We start from the raw sequence: 14,352 nt of genomic DNA, 5'->3' as shown, positions 1-14,352 counted from the left end.
ACTCACTAATTTTACTGTTTAGGTTTGAGACTAATGGTAACTGCTGACCAAGGCCCTGGTCCTCAGAACACTTGAAATAGTATGTGTGCCTACTCATATGACTAAAGTCAGACTTCAGTGCAACTAAATATGTGAGTAAAGTTAAACATGTGCTCGTGTTTGTAGTGTGAGAACCTAAATTACAATGTTCTGGAAAATAAGTGGAAGTCGTCTCTTAAACTATACGTGAAAGCATTAATATAAAACAGTTTACTCTAGTGTTTTAGATATAGGTGTATATTATAAGTTTCTCTATTTGATGCATCTGTGTGCTATGTATCCTTAATCTTTTTATTGTAACCATAATTATAACAGGTTTCAGAGTAGCAGCCATGTTAGTCTGTATCAGCAAAAAGAACAGGAGTACTTGTGGCACCTTAGAGATTAACCAATTTATTTGAGCATAAGCTTTCGTGGGCTACAGCCCACTTCATCGGATGCATAGAATGGAACACATAGAAGATATTTATACATACAGAGAACAGGAAAAGGTGGAAGTACCACATTACCATGGAAAATATGTTACAAATTCAAAAGACTTAATATCTTTCTTTTAAAAAAAAATATATATAGTAATGAACCACATGAAGCGTTAGTGTTGGAAAGAAGGCTTCATATACACTTTGTATTGTTCAGCTTCTTTTTTTTAAAAGCATAGGTTAAAGGTAAAATTATAACTGGGAAATGACTGACTGAAAACAAATGATATTAACATCTGCATTTTATTATTACAACTACTACTAACAACAACATAAGAAATGAGCAGATCTTGGATAAGTGAAGGTTTACCAGTTCTTAGCAAACCAGACAGGAGAAAAAATATACTGTGAGTGTCTTCTGTTTATCAGAAGACATTCATGGTGCCTGGAATATTTTAGTGTTGCTAAATGTTGTTTGGCGGTAAAAACAAGACACGCAAGAGTATCTATTTTCGCATATAGAAATATACTTGGATAACATTTGACTCTTTATATTGCTTCTAATGAGTGGTGTTTAAAACATGAACTTGTGTGTTTATTTTTAATTATGTTGACTCAGTTTATTAAGTTAATTTTATTATTTGGTGGTCTTCATGAAATATCCATGTTATGCATTGTCTGGTAGTTCTTTGGTTAGTTTTCAGTAAATTAAGATTATAGATGACATGATTTAAAGATATTTTGACTTGCATTTTATTAGAGAGGAAAAATAGAAAGCTAAATTAGTATATGTGGTCTGGTTAGAGTAGAACTGAGTCCATGTTTCAACTTGGAATAAACTGTTTTAATTTTACAGAAATTCTGTCAGGAAAACCATTAAACATTAAAAAAATTTTTTTTGTTCATTTTGTATTCCTGCTTTTTACAGATACTGGATCATACATAAAGCTGAAAATAGTGCAGAGTGGGTAAATCAGATTTAAAGTTGAATATCTCACTGTTGAGTTCATTCACATTTCTTACTGGCTTATTTTTTAGAAATTCAGTATTTAGTTTCAATACTGTAAGGACCTTAGTCACTCCAATGAAGATTAAGCTACAGTGAACTGAGGCTACTTTCCTTCTGAATGAAAGCTACGTTTAATGCACTTTAACTTCACAGCTATATTTAATTCATCTTCTCTCCCTATGTAGACAAACCCTATATGAATAAGGTCCCTATGGGATTTGGTTACTGCATGAGCTGAAGGTTATGCGCTTCTGTTGGAAGACTGGGCCTACGAAAGACACACATATAGCCCATAATAATGTGAGCTCTTGAATAGATATTGAGATAAGCTTGCATTGTTGCTTTTTGAATGGCTCCCTGAGTTTATTTAAAAAAAAAGAAAGCCAGTGGAGAAGTGTGAACACACATAAGTACCCAACACACACTTTCAATGAGGCTAGTTGCAGTGATTGCTGACCACAGTTTATATTTTATTGATAATACAGGTGGCAACTCAAATAGGCTTCTCTTCTACATTGAAAAGGCTTTTATATGTATTATTATATGTCTTGCCTGAATTGCTTTTTTCCTTCTGAATCCGTAATGCAAAGCAAGGGTACGTAGCAGTCATTAAGGTGAAACTATTACAATTATTATTGATTCCTCTTACGTATCTATTTACTAAAATGAACAGTGTGGTTTTCTCAATTTGTCCTGTAATAGAGGAGAAAATAATTTTCTTGTAGCGCTGAATGAAAGATGTTATTAACTTCAACATGAAACATAGTATGGTAGGCTGGATATTTTAAACCACATATACTTTGTGAAGTGGTTTATAGTTGCTGCCATTTCCAAGATCCCCTGTTTATTAAATTAAATATGTTTGCAAGCTCTATTGTTTCTTTTTGTTTACTCAGATGAGCAATATTGCAGCTAGCCCGATGTCAAATGTTGCCTCTTCAAGCAGTGGAAGAGGGGCAGGGAAATCAACAAGCTTTACTCCTGAACTGCAAAGTATGATGTAAGTAAGCTATCCAAATATTTTGGACTGTTTGCATTTTGAATGTGTGTTTTTTGTCATTCTCTAAGAAAATAGGGCAGAAGAACAGATACATATGATGGCTATCCCATTGTTTATATTTTTAAGACTCTAGGTAAATAAAATATTACCCACATTTGTTAAACTATAAACAGATTGAAAAACCCTACTAAATAATTGATATATTTTATGTATTGTATATGAAAATAAGTTGAGATCTACATTTCTTAATTCGTCATCAAATAAGATACTATGAAAATAAAATTATTTTAAAAGTAACTTTTCATTATAGTTTTACCATAGCTTTTGGTGTTAATACAGAAAGATTTGTTAACTGGTGAGATAATGCCATTTATTATGGAATTAACATGCGTGGACCAGTTGGAACTGATTACAATTTAGTTTTGGTGGTGAGCAAAATTGTTATAAAGAGAAATGATTTATTATTCTAAAATGCCACTGGAATCTTAGAAACCTGATTAAGCAGAGTTGTAAGCTGTGATATTAGAAGGGTTTGTAGCTCTGTAACTTCTAAAATCTCACAAGACATTTAAATAGCCATTCACTCAATCTTTAAGACACTGCATAATCAAGAAGATTTCCTTACCTAAGGCTCTGTTCTACTTGATTAGTGGCCTATTAGACTGGGCCAGGCTGCAAATCTTGATTTGGTTGAAGGCAACCTATCCATCAGAGAGCTTGACCTGCCAGCACTGCCATTTTTTCCCTTTTATATGGGTCCAGGATACATTGATCTGTAGAGAGGGGGAGAACTCAGGCTAATGAGCTCTTCTTTCCCTATGGATCATATTCCTGGTTTACCAGGCAGTTTAAAGAAAATTTCAGCCCAAGTCTGGAGTATATCTCCTTTAAAACTGCAGATAGAGAACTGGGCTGGTAGCCCAACTCCAAATTATGTGCAATTCTTTTATATATTATTATGAATATATTTTATCCAGTGTGTGTGTGTAGGGTGGGGGTGGTGGAAATTAGGGTGTACATGTATGCGTTGCTGAGTTCAGCTGTACTTAAAGGGGAGCTGTGCTGTATGAAATCTTGTTGGAATATTTAGAAGGAGATTTTTTTTCCCACGGATTTCTCTGCTAGATTTTCAGTTCTTAGAAAGCTAGCGCCGGAGTGCCAGTAAGTAAACCTGTTCCATTAAAAGATAATATTGGCCATTTTTGCCTGTCTTTACTAGTTAAAATTGCTGAAATTAAATTCTCAGCTCTGGAAAATAGTTTAACACTTCAATAGAAAATAAGATGAGGCAAAGTAGATTGGATTTAACAGGGAATACGTTTTGGACTATTGATTTTTATGTTGGCAGGATCCTTAAACTCTGAAGTAGAGGGGACTCGAAAACTTCTTTTTACAATGTGGTTTCATATACATCTACAGATTTTGTATGTCTGATTTCAGTCAAAAAGAATAATAGCTGAAAAGTCAACGTTCTATCTGTTTACAATGTCTTTCTGTCTCTCTCTCCATATATAGGCTTATAAAGTTTTAGATCTTGGTAACTTAGACCTTTTGTATCTTTTCCTTCTCTATTATACAGTAGGTACTGAGGATCAGCTTCATAAAAACTGTTGAAACTCTAACTTGCATTATTTCTGTAATGTCCTCTGTAGAATATGTTGTGTATCTCAAAGCTGAATGTTGCTCCTCTGGGCAAACATTACACTTGGCTTCTTAATGTTACAGAAATTTATCAGATGTGATGTACCATATTAGAAGAAAACCACCTATCTCCTGCTTTTAGTTTTCACCTTCTTTCTGTTTCTTCTATTCATTAACAGGCTCTCTTAGGGTTTAAAAAACTTACTTTGGGACATGTCTAACTTTAAATGATAGCTTGACTGACCATTTAGCTGTGTTTGCATTTTACTGGAGAAGAGCATGTTCCCAGATAAGGGCATGACAGGACTCCCCAACAATACTTAGTAATATGCCATTTCCTTAAGTCTGTTTTCCATATTTGGCAATTTTGATGGGAGGAGTTACTCAGCTCTTCAGCACAGTGGTTTTCAATCAGGTGTACATTTACCCCCTGGGGGTACACACAGGTTTTCCAGGGGATACATCAACTCATCTAGATAGTTGCCTAGTTTTACAACAGGCTACGTAAAAAGCACGAGTGAAGTCAGTACAAATTAAAATTTCATGCAGACAATGACTTGTTTATACTGTTTTATATACTATACACTGAAGTGTAAGTACAGTGTTTATATTCCAGTTGATTTATTTTATAATTGTATGGTAAAAATGAGGAAGTAAGCAATTTTTCAGTAATAGTGGGCAGATTTTTATGTCTGATTTTTGTAAGCAAGTAGTTTTTAAGTGAGGTGAAAGTTGGGGGTACTCAAGACAAATCAGACTCCTGAAAGGGTTATAATAGTCTGGAAAGGTTAAGAGCCACTGCTTTAGAGTATATTTAGAAGTAACTGCCAAAAAGTGGAAGGTCTAATTCTGTTTTCAGTTAGATGCAATGAGGATGGAAGTATTAGAATCTTGTAGGTAGGTGGGTAGACTGTGATGTATTTCAGTATATAATTGAAATGAGATGTTCTGTTTTCCACGTGCTGCACCTTTCGAGCTAGAGGAATCCTGACTGCTAGCTAGCTCAATTATGAGGCATCTGCTGTTTTGTGTATCTTTAGTGATGTAGAGAGTTGGTGACTTAGTGTGTTCTCTTTCATGGAGACTTTATATATATTTTGTTTTTCTTAAACCTAAAATAACTGTTATCTGCACCGAAAATGCATGTTTTCTCCCCACACAAAGAACAAACCTAAGTGATCATCTTTTGGACTCCAGAATCAAGGGCAGGCCATGAGTTTAGGGAGCCAAAGAAGTCTATGCAGCTTCTTTAGGTCAGTGTCTGATGAACCTATATTTTATTTAATTGGTCACTTCCTGATTCAGTGCTTTTGAAATTCTCCTGCCCGCCAGCATACACATGATTTCTGTCAGAATGTAGAAGTTATTATTGGCCATATAAGTGGAAGAAATAGACATTTTTCTTCTGAACAAGCTCTGAAACAGTTGCTACTTTAGAAATTATACAAACAAGTCATCTGTGTTCTGAGATAATATTTTTCATAAACAATTTCACTGACATGGTAGGAATCAAAGTAACCCTTCCAATATAATCGGTTTATTAAAATTAAATTTTATTGTTTTCATATTAAAATATTTTTTTCTGCTAAAGTTTTGCCAGAGATGGACTATAAACAGAAAAATTACAGCTGTTTCTCTTGGCCTGTAGATTATGATGAGGTTACCACTTTAAAGAACCTTTCTGGGCACTGACAAATTAAGACATTTTTCATAAATTACATAATTTAGGAAGTTACAGATTCTCCTATTAAGCAATTTATAACAGAATCACACAGGCTTCTTAAGATCCTGGGAACCGTGGGAGGTGGGAGGAATACAATGTGCAAAACAAGGAACTTTTTAAAAATGGCACTTCATTTAAAAAAAAAAATCAAAAACAAAAAACCCCAACCGATAAGACATCTGTAACAATGTCCAGATGGGAAGTTACTGCGTGGCACTGTAGATTCACACCCTAGCTTGCCAGTTAGTAGTTTTATGTGTAGACAAGCCCAGAGTAACGCATATTAACTTGCAGCATCACCACCTTTGTTGAGCAATCTATGGGGTATCACTGAAGAGTTTGTCCCTCCTTGGTGAGAAAGGGAACTATCTCATCCCTTCCTGGGGGTTTGACTTTAACTCTCAAAGAATACACACACGCAAATTGTGACACAGAAGTACTGCTTCTCTGAATATGAATCTGTCATAAATATAAAGGGAAGGGTAAACCCCTTTGAAATCCCGAAATCCCTCCTGGCCAGGGGAAAGCTCCTCTCACCTGTAAAGGGTTAAGAAGCTAAAGGTAACCTTGCTGGCACCTGACCAAAATGACCAATGAGGAGACAAGATACTTTCAAAAGCTGGGAGGAGGGAGAGAAACAAAGGGTCTGTGTGTCTGTCTATAGTCTGTCTATATGCTGGTTTCTGCAGGGGATAGACCAGGAATGGAGTCTTAGAACTTTTAGTAAGTAATCTAGCTAGGTATGTGTTAGATTATGATTTCTTTAAATGGCTGAGAAAAGAATTGTGCTGAATAGAATAACTATTTCTGTCTGTGTATCTTTTTTGTAACTTAAGGTTTTGCCTAGAGGGGTTCTCTATGGTTTTGAATCTAATTACCCTGTAAGATATCTACCATCCTGATTTTACAGGGGGGATTTCTTTATTTCTATTTACTTCTATTTTTTATTAAAAGTCTTCTTGTAAAAAACTGAATGCTTTTTCATTGTTCTCAGATCCAAGGGTTCGGGTCTGCGGTCACCTATGCAAATTGGTGAGGCTTTTTATCCAACATTTCCCAGGAAAGGGGGGGTGCAAGTGTTGGGAGGATTGTTCATTGTTCTTAAGATCCAAGGGTCTGGGTCTGTAGTCACCTAGGCAAATTGGTGAGGCTTTTTACCAAACCTTGTCCAGGAAGTGGGGTGCAGAGTTTTGAGAAGTATTTTGGGGGGAAAGACGCGTCCAAACAGCTCTTCCCCAGTAACCAGTATTAGTTTGGTGGTGGTAGCGGCCAGTCCAAGGACAACGGGTGTAATATTTTGTACCTTGGGGAAGTTTTGACCTAAGCTGGTAAAGATAAGCTTAGGAGGTTTTTCATGCAGGTCCCCACATCTGTACCCTAGAGTTCAGAGTGAGGGAGGAACCTTGACAGAATCCTACCATAGAGCATGAGAGAGCTTAATCTGGTAAAATGTTTTTCAGTTTTTCTGTTGATGTTTAGTACAATTTAAAACATTTGCTTACATGAGGAGAAACTGTAATATCAATTGCAACTAATTTTGTTCAAAAAGAAAAGGAGTACTTGTGGCACCTTAGAGACTAACAAATTTATTTGAGAATAAGCTTTCGTGAGCTACAGCTCTCTTCATCGGATGCATTCAGTGGAAAATACAGAGAGCTGTAGCTCACGAAAGCTTATTCTCAAATAAATTTGTTAGTCTCTAAGGTGTCACAAGTACTCCTTTTCTTTTTGTGGATACAGACTAACACGGCTGCTATTCTGAAACCTAATTTTGTTCAGTATGTGAATTGTTATATCTGTGTAAATGGTTTTTCAGGTGTAGTTAGTGGTAACACTAAACTACACTGGTATTTGGCTGTTGGAGACATATGGAGGTAAATAAAAGTAGTGCAGTGAGTAAAAAAAATTGTACTGTAACTTGATATTAATCTTGATTTTAATCTGAGGGGTTTGCAATTATTTGGTATTTGATCTTGTAAACATTTAAAGTAACTTAATGCTATATGGATCTTGCTTTGACCCAGATTTCATTTATTTATATCTGGTATGTGATTTCAGAACTTTTAGTACAGTAGTAGGTGTTAAAAAGAGTATAAAAGTTTCGGCAGATCCAGTGAACTGTGCTTATGTTTCTTATATAATTTAATTTGGTTGATCTACATCCTGTTTCCAAACTAACCGTTAAAGCCCCGAGGTCTGTTTAATTTAAACAATAGCTTTAGCCCAGGAGAGAGACAGCCATTATGGATATTTTCACCTTGCAGATAAAATTCCAATTTGCACATGTAATTGGTCTGTCATCTATGATGTAAAATAAGTTGCATGTAGTATGGCTTTCTGGAACCTGTAATATTATTTGAAATATTGAACAACTATAGGACATTAGAGATTTTTTTTCTTCAGTGAAGGGTCTTGATGAATTAAATTTTGTTTGTAAGCAAGCCCAAATCTACCTAAAAGATTAATAATTTTCAACCATTTGGGCATAATCATTGAAATTAATTGTGGTCTTAGACCACAAAACTATGAAGAATCTGATCCTGTGTTCCTTGCGTGTGCGCGCACACTCCTGGGTGGGAGTTTTGGTGCATCAGGAATGTTGGATTGGGCTCCATATTAGATAATTACCAACAAATTAACATTTCAAAACTTGTCTATAAATGTTTTCCAGTGGAGAAATTATATATTGAAAATTGGTATTTATTTACTGTAATATTAATGATGCACAAATTAATGAGCTGATCCTACAAGGCCTTATTTGTTCATATGCTTAAGAGGACATGGGAATGATCCCATTGATATCAGATGTCTGTTGGATGGGCATTTGGTTGATAGTTTTGTTGAATTAAGCTGTATAAAACGCTAAATACTTTGTGTGTGTGCTGCATGTTGTGCATCACTACCTGCATGTTGATAGGCAATGGTAATATGAGTGGTGACTAGAGCTGGTTGGGGCATGTTTTGTTTTGATGAAAATTTTTGACCAAAGGAAAAAAAAAAGATTTTTTCTTTAATATTTTTCCCAAAAAGTTTTTGGTTTTTTGTCACAACTGTGAAAACCAGATATGTTCGGCTGAAAACCAATTTTTCTTTCCGATTGCCAAAAACCAAAACACCTTTGTTTTTATAACAAAAACTCAAAAAGTAGTTGGAAATGGACACTCCTCAGGGAAAATTCTCTTGAAAAGAAAAAGGTAGTTTTTCATTTAAAATGAATTTTTTTGACCAATTCTACTAGTGACATCTGCATGTGGGTTGACTTTGAAGACTAGCTGCTTCCAGTAGCTGTTGAGTAACACTGAATTGCCCTCAATATATTTTTTGGGCAAAAGCTGTTTGATTTAAAGCTGTTTTTCTTGTTTTGTATTGTTTGAGTCCTCATTGTCCTGTTAGGAAAGTTCTGAATGCAGTTTTGGATTAAACCACAACTGCTCCTCCTTGCTTATGTAGTCATTTATCTTTATTTAGGAGGAAATACATGAGCAATTGATGCACTTATGGCTTGCCTCTGGTTTCAGCTCCTATTGTACAAAGAGCATCATTTGGAGGGAACCTGTATTCATGAAAAGCTTCTTTGAAGTCGGAGGGACTCTGAGCAGGTACACAGATCCATCTGCATGGAGAAAAGAAGTACTTGTGGCGCCTTAGAGACTAACAGATTTCTCTAAGGCGCTACAAGTACTCCTTTTCTTTTTGTGAATACAGACTAACACGGCTGCTACTCTGAAATCTGCATGGAGTCACTTGCAGGATCAAGGCCTTAAATATTACTTCTAATGCAGTATGTTTCTGATGTTAAAAGGTTATGTAGTAAGACTGCAAAGTGCACAATGAGATTAAAACTGTCTTAAAAACATACAATAGAAATTATTGAGGAAAAGGAGAAGACAACTTGCAAGAAACAGTTTTAAATATATCTAGAAGGTTTCAGTGGCACCACAGCATTCTAGCAACTTCAAACAGCTACTGGGGCCCCTAGGAAGTTTATAGCGTTTCTAACTAAACACTAGGAAATCAGCTGTAGATAACAATCCCTTGTAGATAAGGCGATGGCCTGGATGATCTAATATGACTTTTCCATTTCTTTTCTTTATGATTCCATTAATCACAGTGAAAACGATTAAAAATGTGACCAGATTTTGACTTTTGCATGGAGAGTAAGCACTTAGAATATTTTCTCTGTCCATTAAGTACAATTTTAAAAAATATATAAATTAAGGTGGTAACTCCATTTTAGGTTTCTGATGACATGAACAAATAGCTTGGGTTATACTCCTGTGGCCTATGATATCAGAAACTCTTTATGAAACGATTGCTTAAATATATGCAGTTGGACGTATATTAGTCCTTACATTAGCTATTTCATTTTTTTGTATGATGTATTGTCTCTAAATCAGTACATTACAAGTTTTCTTATTTTCAACATACTGATTTAAATTCAAGAAATATAACAATCTGAAACTAATATCATCTAAGAATGGCTTCATAATCCTATTAATGGTATTGCTTGTTTCAAAATGGAATTGGATTAATATGATCATATTAGAGAACATAACATTTTGATATTTTATCTACGATTTTCTTATTTATTTTACTTTCCATAGTTGGTGAAAAAATATTCAATGACTTGATACTGAATTTAGAACTATTACCCCGTAGAAACTATTCTTCCTCGAAGTGTGAAAGAGTAGTATAAGAAATAATTCTTATTTTCAACTATTCCCATGTTTCTTTCCAGAAAAGCCTATATTGATATCTAACTTAGGCCTTGTCTACACTACAGAGTTTTGTCGACGCAAGTTACATCAACGTACAGCCAACACTATAATTAATCCACTGTTACATGTCCACACTATGCTCTTTGTGTCAGTGGAGCACATCCACAATAACATCTCTTGCATCGACACACAGAGCAGTTCACTGGGGGTACCAATCTCACCTTGCAACTGGCCACAGGGCCTTTGGGAAGGGTTTGCAATGCCTCATCGGGGCAGTTGCAGCATCATACGATGAAGGTTTCTCAATCCCATCGCATCCTACTAGATTGCCAGCCGCTTTTCAACTTCCCTCGTAACCTGCAACCCAGCCATCTCTGTTAGAAAGCATGGTTCCTTCACTGCTGTTCAATCAGGGACAGCAGGATTCTGTGTTAATGTTTGGATTCTGTGATTCCCTCAGAGTTCTCCCACAGACCAAGGAGATCCACCCTCTCCCCTGTAGTCCAGGCAAGAGTGCATTTGCTGCCGGAAGCTGGCATGGTCAGCTGGGCAGTAGCAATGTGAGCTCTCCACACTAAGCAATTTCAAAACTTTCTGGGGCATTGAAAGGGTAGGGGCAAATGCCTGCATAGCTGGATGCAGGGCAGCAGAGTTCAAAATGGTGAGCAGAGTGGTCATGGTGGGCATTATGGGATACTTTGAGGAGGCCAGTTACAGCGACGTAACGAACGCTGTGTCTGCACTGATGCTTTGTCGATGTAACTTTGCTGCAAAAAGCTCTATGCCTCTCGCTGAGGTGGTTTTACTTTGTGGGCAAAACAGGAGTGTTTTGTCGGCAGGAGGAGCATTGTAGTGTGTACACCTCCACTGTTTTATTGACAAAAGTTGCTTTTTGCCAACAAAACTGTGTAGTGTAGATAAATCCTTAGTTTAAGATTGCGCCAGTGGGATTTACTATTTAAATGTTCACATTTCTTCTACTTTTGAAGAACATATTGAAATCATTTGGTGGTTTAGCTTCTACTTGTCCCTCGCTTCCAGAAAATTTTCTGGGGGAACTGTTAGTCTGAAATGGGATTAATTGTGAACCCATATTTCATTGCAAGTGAGACTCATAGAACAGATAGCTGTGTTCTAACGGTATTTATACAGGCTCCTATTTCTGAAGTATCTGAACACTTCTCCAGTATTTAAAAATAGAAATAACACTTTTCTCTTTCCTTCAAAGTCTGTAGGAGAAAGAGATTAGTTTATAGGGTGTCAGGTCCGTCTGTCTCTCCCCTCCCCATTCCCACCTCCCAATACGCTTTGTGGTGTATGAGAATTTATTTAGGAAAAGGTTAAAAGAAGGAAATGAGTTTTGCTGAACAGTCACTGTTTCAATCTGTAGAATTCTTGGATTAATTGTGAATAAGGCAAAAGTTATAATGAAACCACTGCCTACTACGAGCGATGGAAAATGTTGACTGATTGGAATGAACAACAGTAGTCAGGATGTTCACATTCAGGGTATGATAGAATAGAGTTTTGCTAAATAAGGAATGAAAATCTTAAGCCTGGAATTCCTAACCTTGGAGCAAAGTCCTATACCATGTTTTAAAAACACACACAAGACAGAGAAAAAGTGTTTGTGTATCTATAATTTATATGAATCTAAAACAGATTAAGAGAATCTGTGGTATTTTTAGTCTATATTTGTGTGTGCATGATAAACTACTATGGCAATTGGACTACAGAAATGTGTAAATTTGACTGCTATATAAAATACTATGGATAGGCAACATATGCAATAGTTAAGATTTACTTTAAATTTCCTGTCTACCAACTCTGTCAATTGCTTATAACTCTGACAAATGTCTTTTGGGAAGAAATGATTTCTTAATGGTACTGGCTCAAACTTTTTTTTCCCCCAACTTTCATTTGAGCAAAATTGTTTCAGCTATTTTTGAGTTATCCGAGCATAAAAAAAACCCTTTTTTTCTTGCATGTTCTACTTAGAAAAATGTGCTGAAATAATTTAGAAGTAGTTAAAGGTAGATATCTCAAACTTGTTTTGTAGATCTTATTATGATATAAGGCTTTTGGATTGTGTATGTATTTTATTTTTGTCTTCTTCTGAAGCATCAGATGTGGAGGTGGGATACTGGACTGGCTGGGCCAGTGCTCTAAGATAGCACTGAGCTTTTCCTCTCTCAGGTGCTTGGCTGGCTCGTTCTTGCTCACATGCTCAGGGTCTAGCTGATTTGCCATATGTGGGGTCAGGAAGAAATTCCCCCCCCCCCGGTCAGTTTGGCAGTGGCCTTGGGGGTTTTTTCACCTTCCTCTCCAGTGTGAGAGTGCAGGTCACTTGCTAGGATTATCTGGATATATCTCACTAAATCATTTTCATAGATTCATAGATATTTAGGTCAGAAGGGACCATTATGATCATCTAGTCTGACCTCCTGCACAACGCAGGCCACAGAATTTCACCCACCACTCCTGCAAAAAACCTCTCACCTATGTTTGAGCTATTGAAGTCCTCAAATCGTGGTTTAAAGACTTCAAGGAGCAGAGAATTCTCCAACAAGTGACCCGTGCCCCATGCTACAGAGGAAGGCGAAAAACCTCCAGGGCCTCTTCCAATCTGCCCTGGAGGAAAATTCCTTCCCGACCCCAAATATGGCGATCAGCTAAACCCTGAGCATATGGGCAAGATTCATCAGCCAGATACTACAGAAAATTCTTTCCTGGGTAACTCAGATCCCACCCCATCTAATATCCCATCACAGGCCATTGGGCCTATTTACCATGAATATTTGATTACCAAAACCATGTTATCCCATTTTGCTGCCATTGGAGGAGCCTTGGGCATTGGTGCACCTCGACCCCTCTTATTCTGTCCCTGTAGTACACAATAGACTAGTGTCCTGTAGTACTGTAATACTTTGGTCTGATTTCAGGTGTTGGGTTTAGTGTGTGGGTGCTGGTTAGTGTTGGTGGAGGTCAGACTAGATGATCTATGGTCTCTTGTTGCCTTAAACTCTACAACTCCTGTGAAAAGTTGCTCTGGTGTAACTAAATAGATTTAAAATTGATCTAGTTGTACTGGGGGCAAACGTCTAATGTAGCATTACTTAAAATCCATTTAAGGGCATGATTATGAAGGATTTGAACTGGAATAAGTAGGTTGATCTATAGTTATATCAGATTAGGGAAGCTGCACTATGTCCTGTATTATTCCTTAGATTCGAGTTAAATTTGAGAAAATTGGTGCTGTAAACTTTAAAGGTAAGATGGTTCGAGGTTGTGAGTTTTAGGCACAGTTATAAAGCTGGCTGACTGTACTAAGTAGCACTTGAGATTAACAGCACTCCTGGGTAATAAATAATTGATCATTACTGTTAATTAGATAGGAATTATCTTTAGAAAAACTCAATGTATGCAAATATATTCTACCATAAATGAACATGAGTAATTCCATTTAAGGTAGCAAGCCTCAATTTAGAAGGCTCAGAGTAAAGGAGTGTGTTTATATGACATGGAAGCTATTCCACTTGATGCCATCTGAAAGCAGACCTTAATCAAAGGCTCCAAAATGGAGGTCTGCTACTTTGCGTTACATCACTCATGTTAATTCATGATAGAACAGAACTGTGCAAATTAAGTTTTACAAGTTCTACAGGGCCCTGAAGATGGGTATTCTCAGGCACAAAAGCTGTACAGCATAGATTTCCACCCCCTTTCTTTAATTTTCCCCCAACACTTTAATAGAAGTTAGTAAATTCCATGCAAAAAACTAGCAGCTATGCAGTGGTAAAGCT

At 36.5% G+C, this 14,352-nt stretch overlaps 1 protein-coding gene across 15 annotated transcripts in view; it reads left to right on the top strand.

The window, feature by feature from the left end:
* SUPT3H (SPT3 homolog, SAGA and STAGA complex component) overlaps positions 1-14,352 on the top strand; it is a 483,439-nt gene that overhangs the window by 11,275 nt on the left and 457,812 nt on the right. For 8 of the 15 annotated variants that reach the window (XM_048845697.2, XM_048845708.2, XM_048845709.2 and 5 more), the window contains one exon: positions 2,364-2,467. In XM_048845697.2, the coding sequence (XP_048701654.2) occupies positions 2,364-2,467 (104 nt within the window). Of the gene's footprint in view, positions 1-22; positions 132-2,363; positions 2,468-14,352 lie in introns of those variants that run through there. The other 7 variants (XM_048845707.2, XM_048845701.2, XM_048845700.2 and 4 more) reach the window with 3 other exon arrangements.

The sequence above is a fragment of the Caretta caretta genome, chromosome 3, assembly GCF_965140235.1.
Source record: "Caretta caretta isolate rCarCar2 chromosome 3, rCarCar1.hap1, whole genome shotgun sequence".
In the NCBI taxonomy this organism is placed as follows: domain Eukaryota; kingdom Metazoa; phylum Chordata; order Testudines; family Cheloniidae; genus Caretta; species Caretta caretta.
The sequence above is the reverse complement of the archived record's forward strand: the minus strand, read 5'-3'. Positions and strand labels throughout refer to the sequence as shown.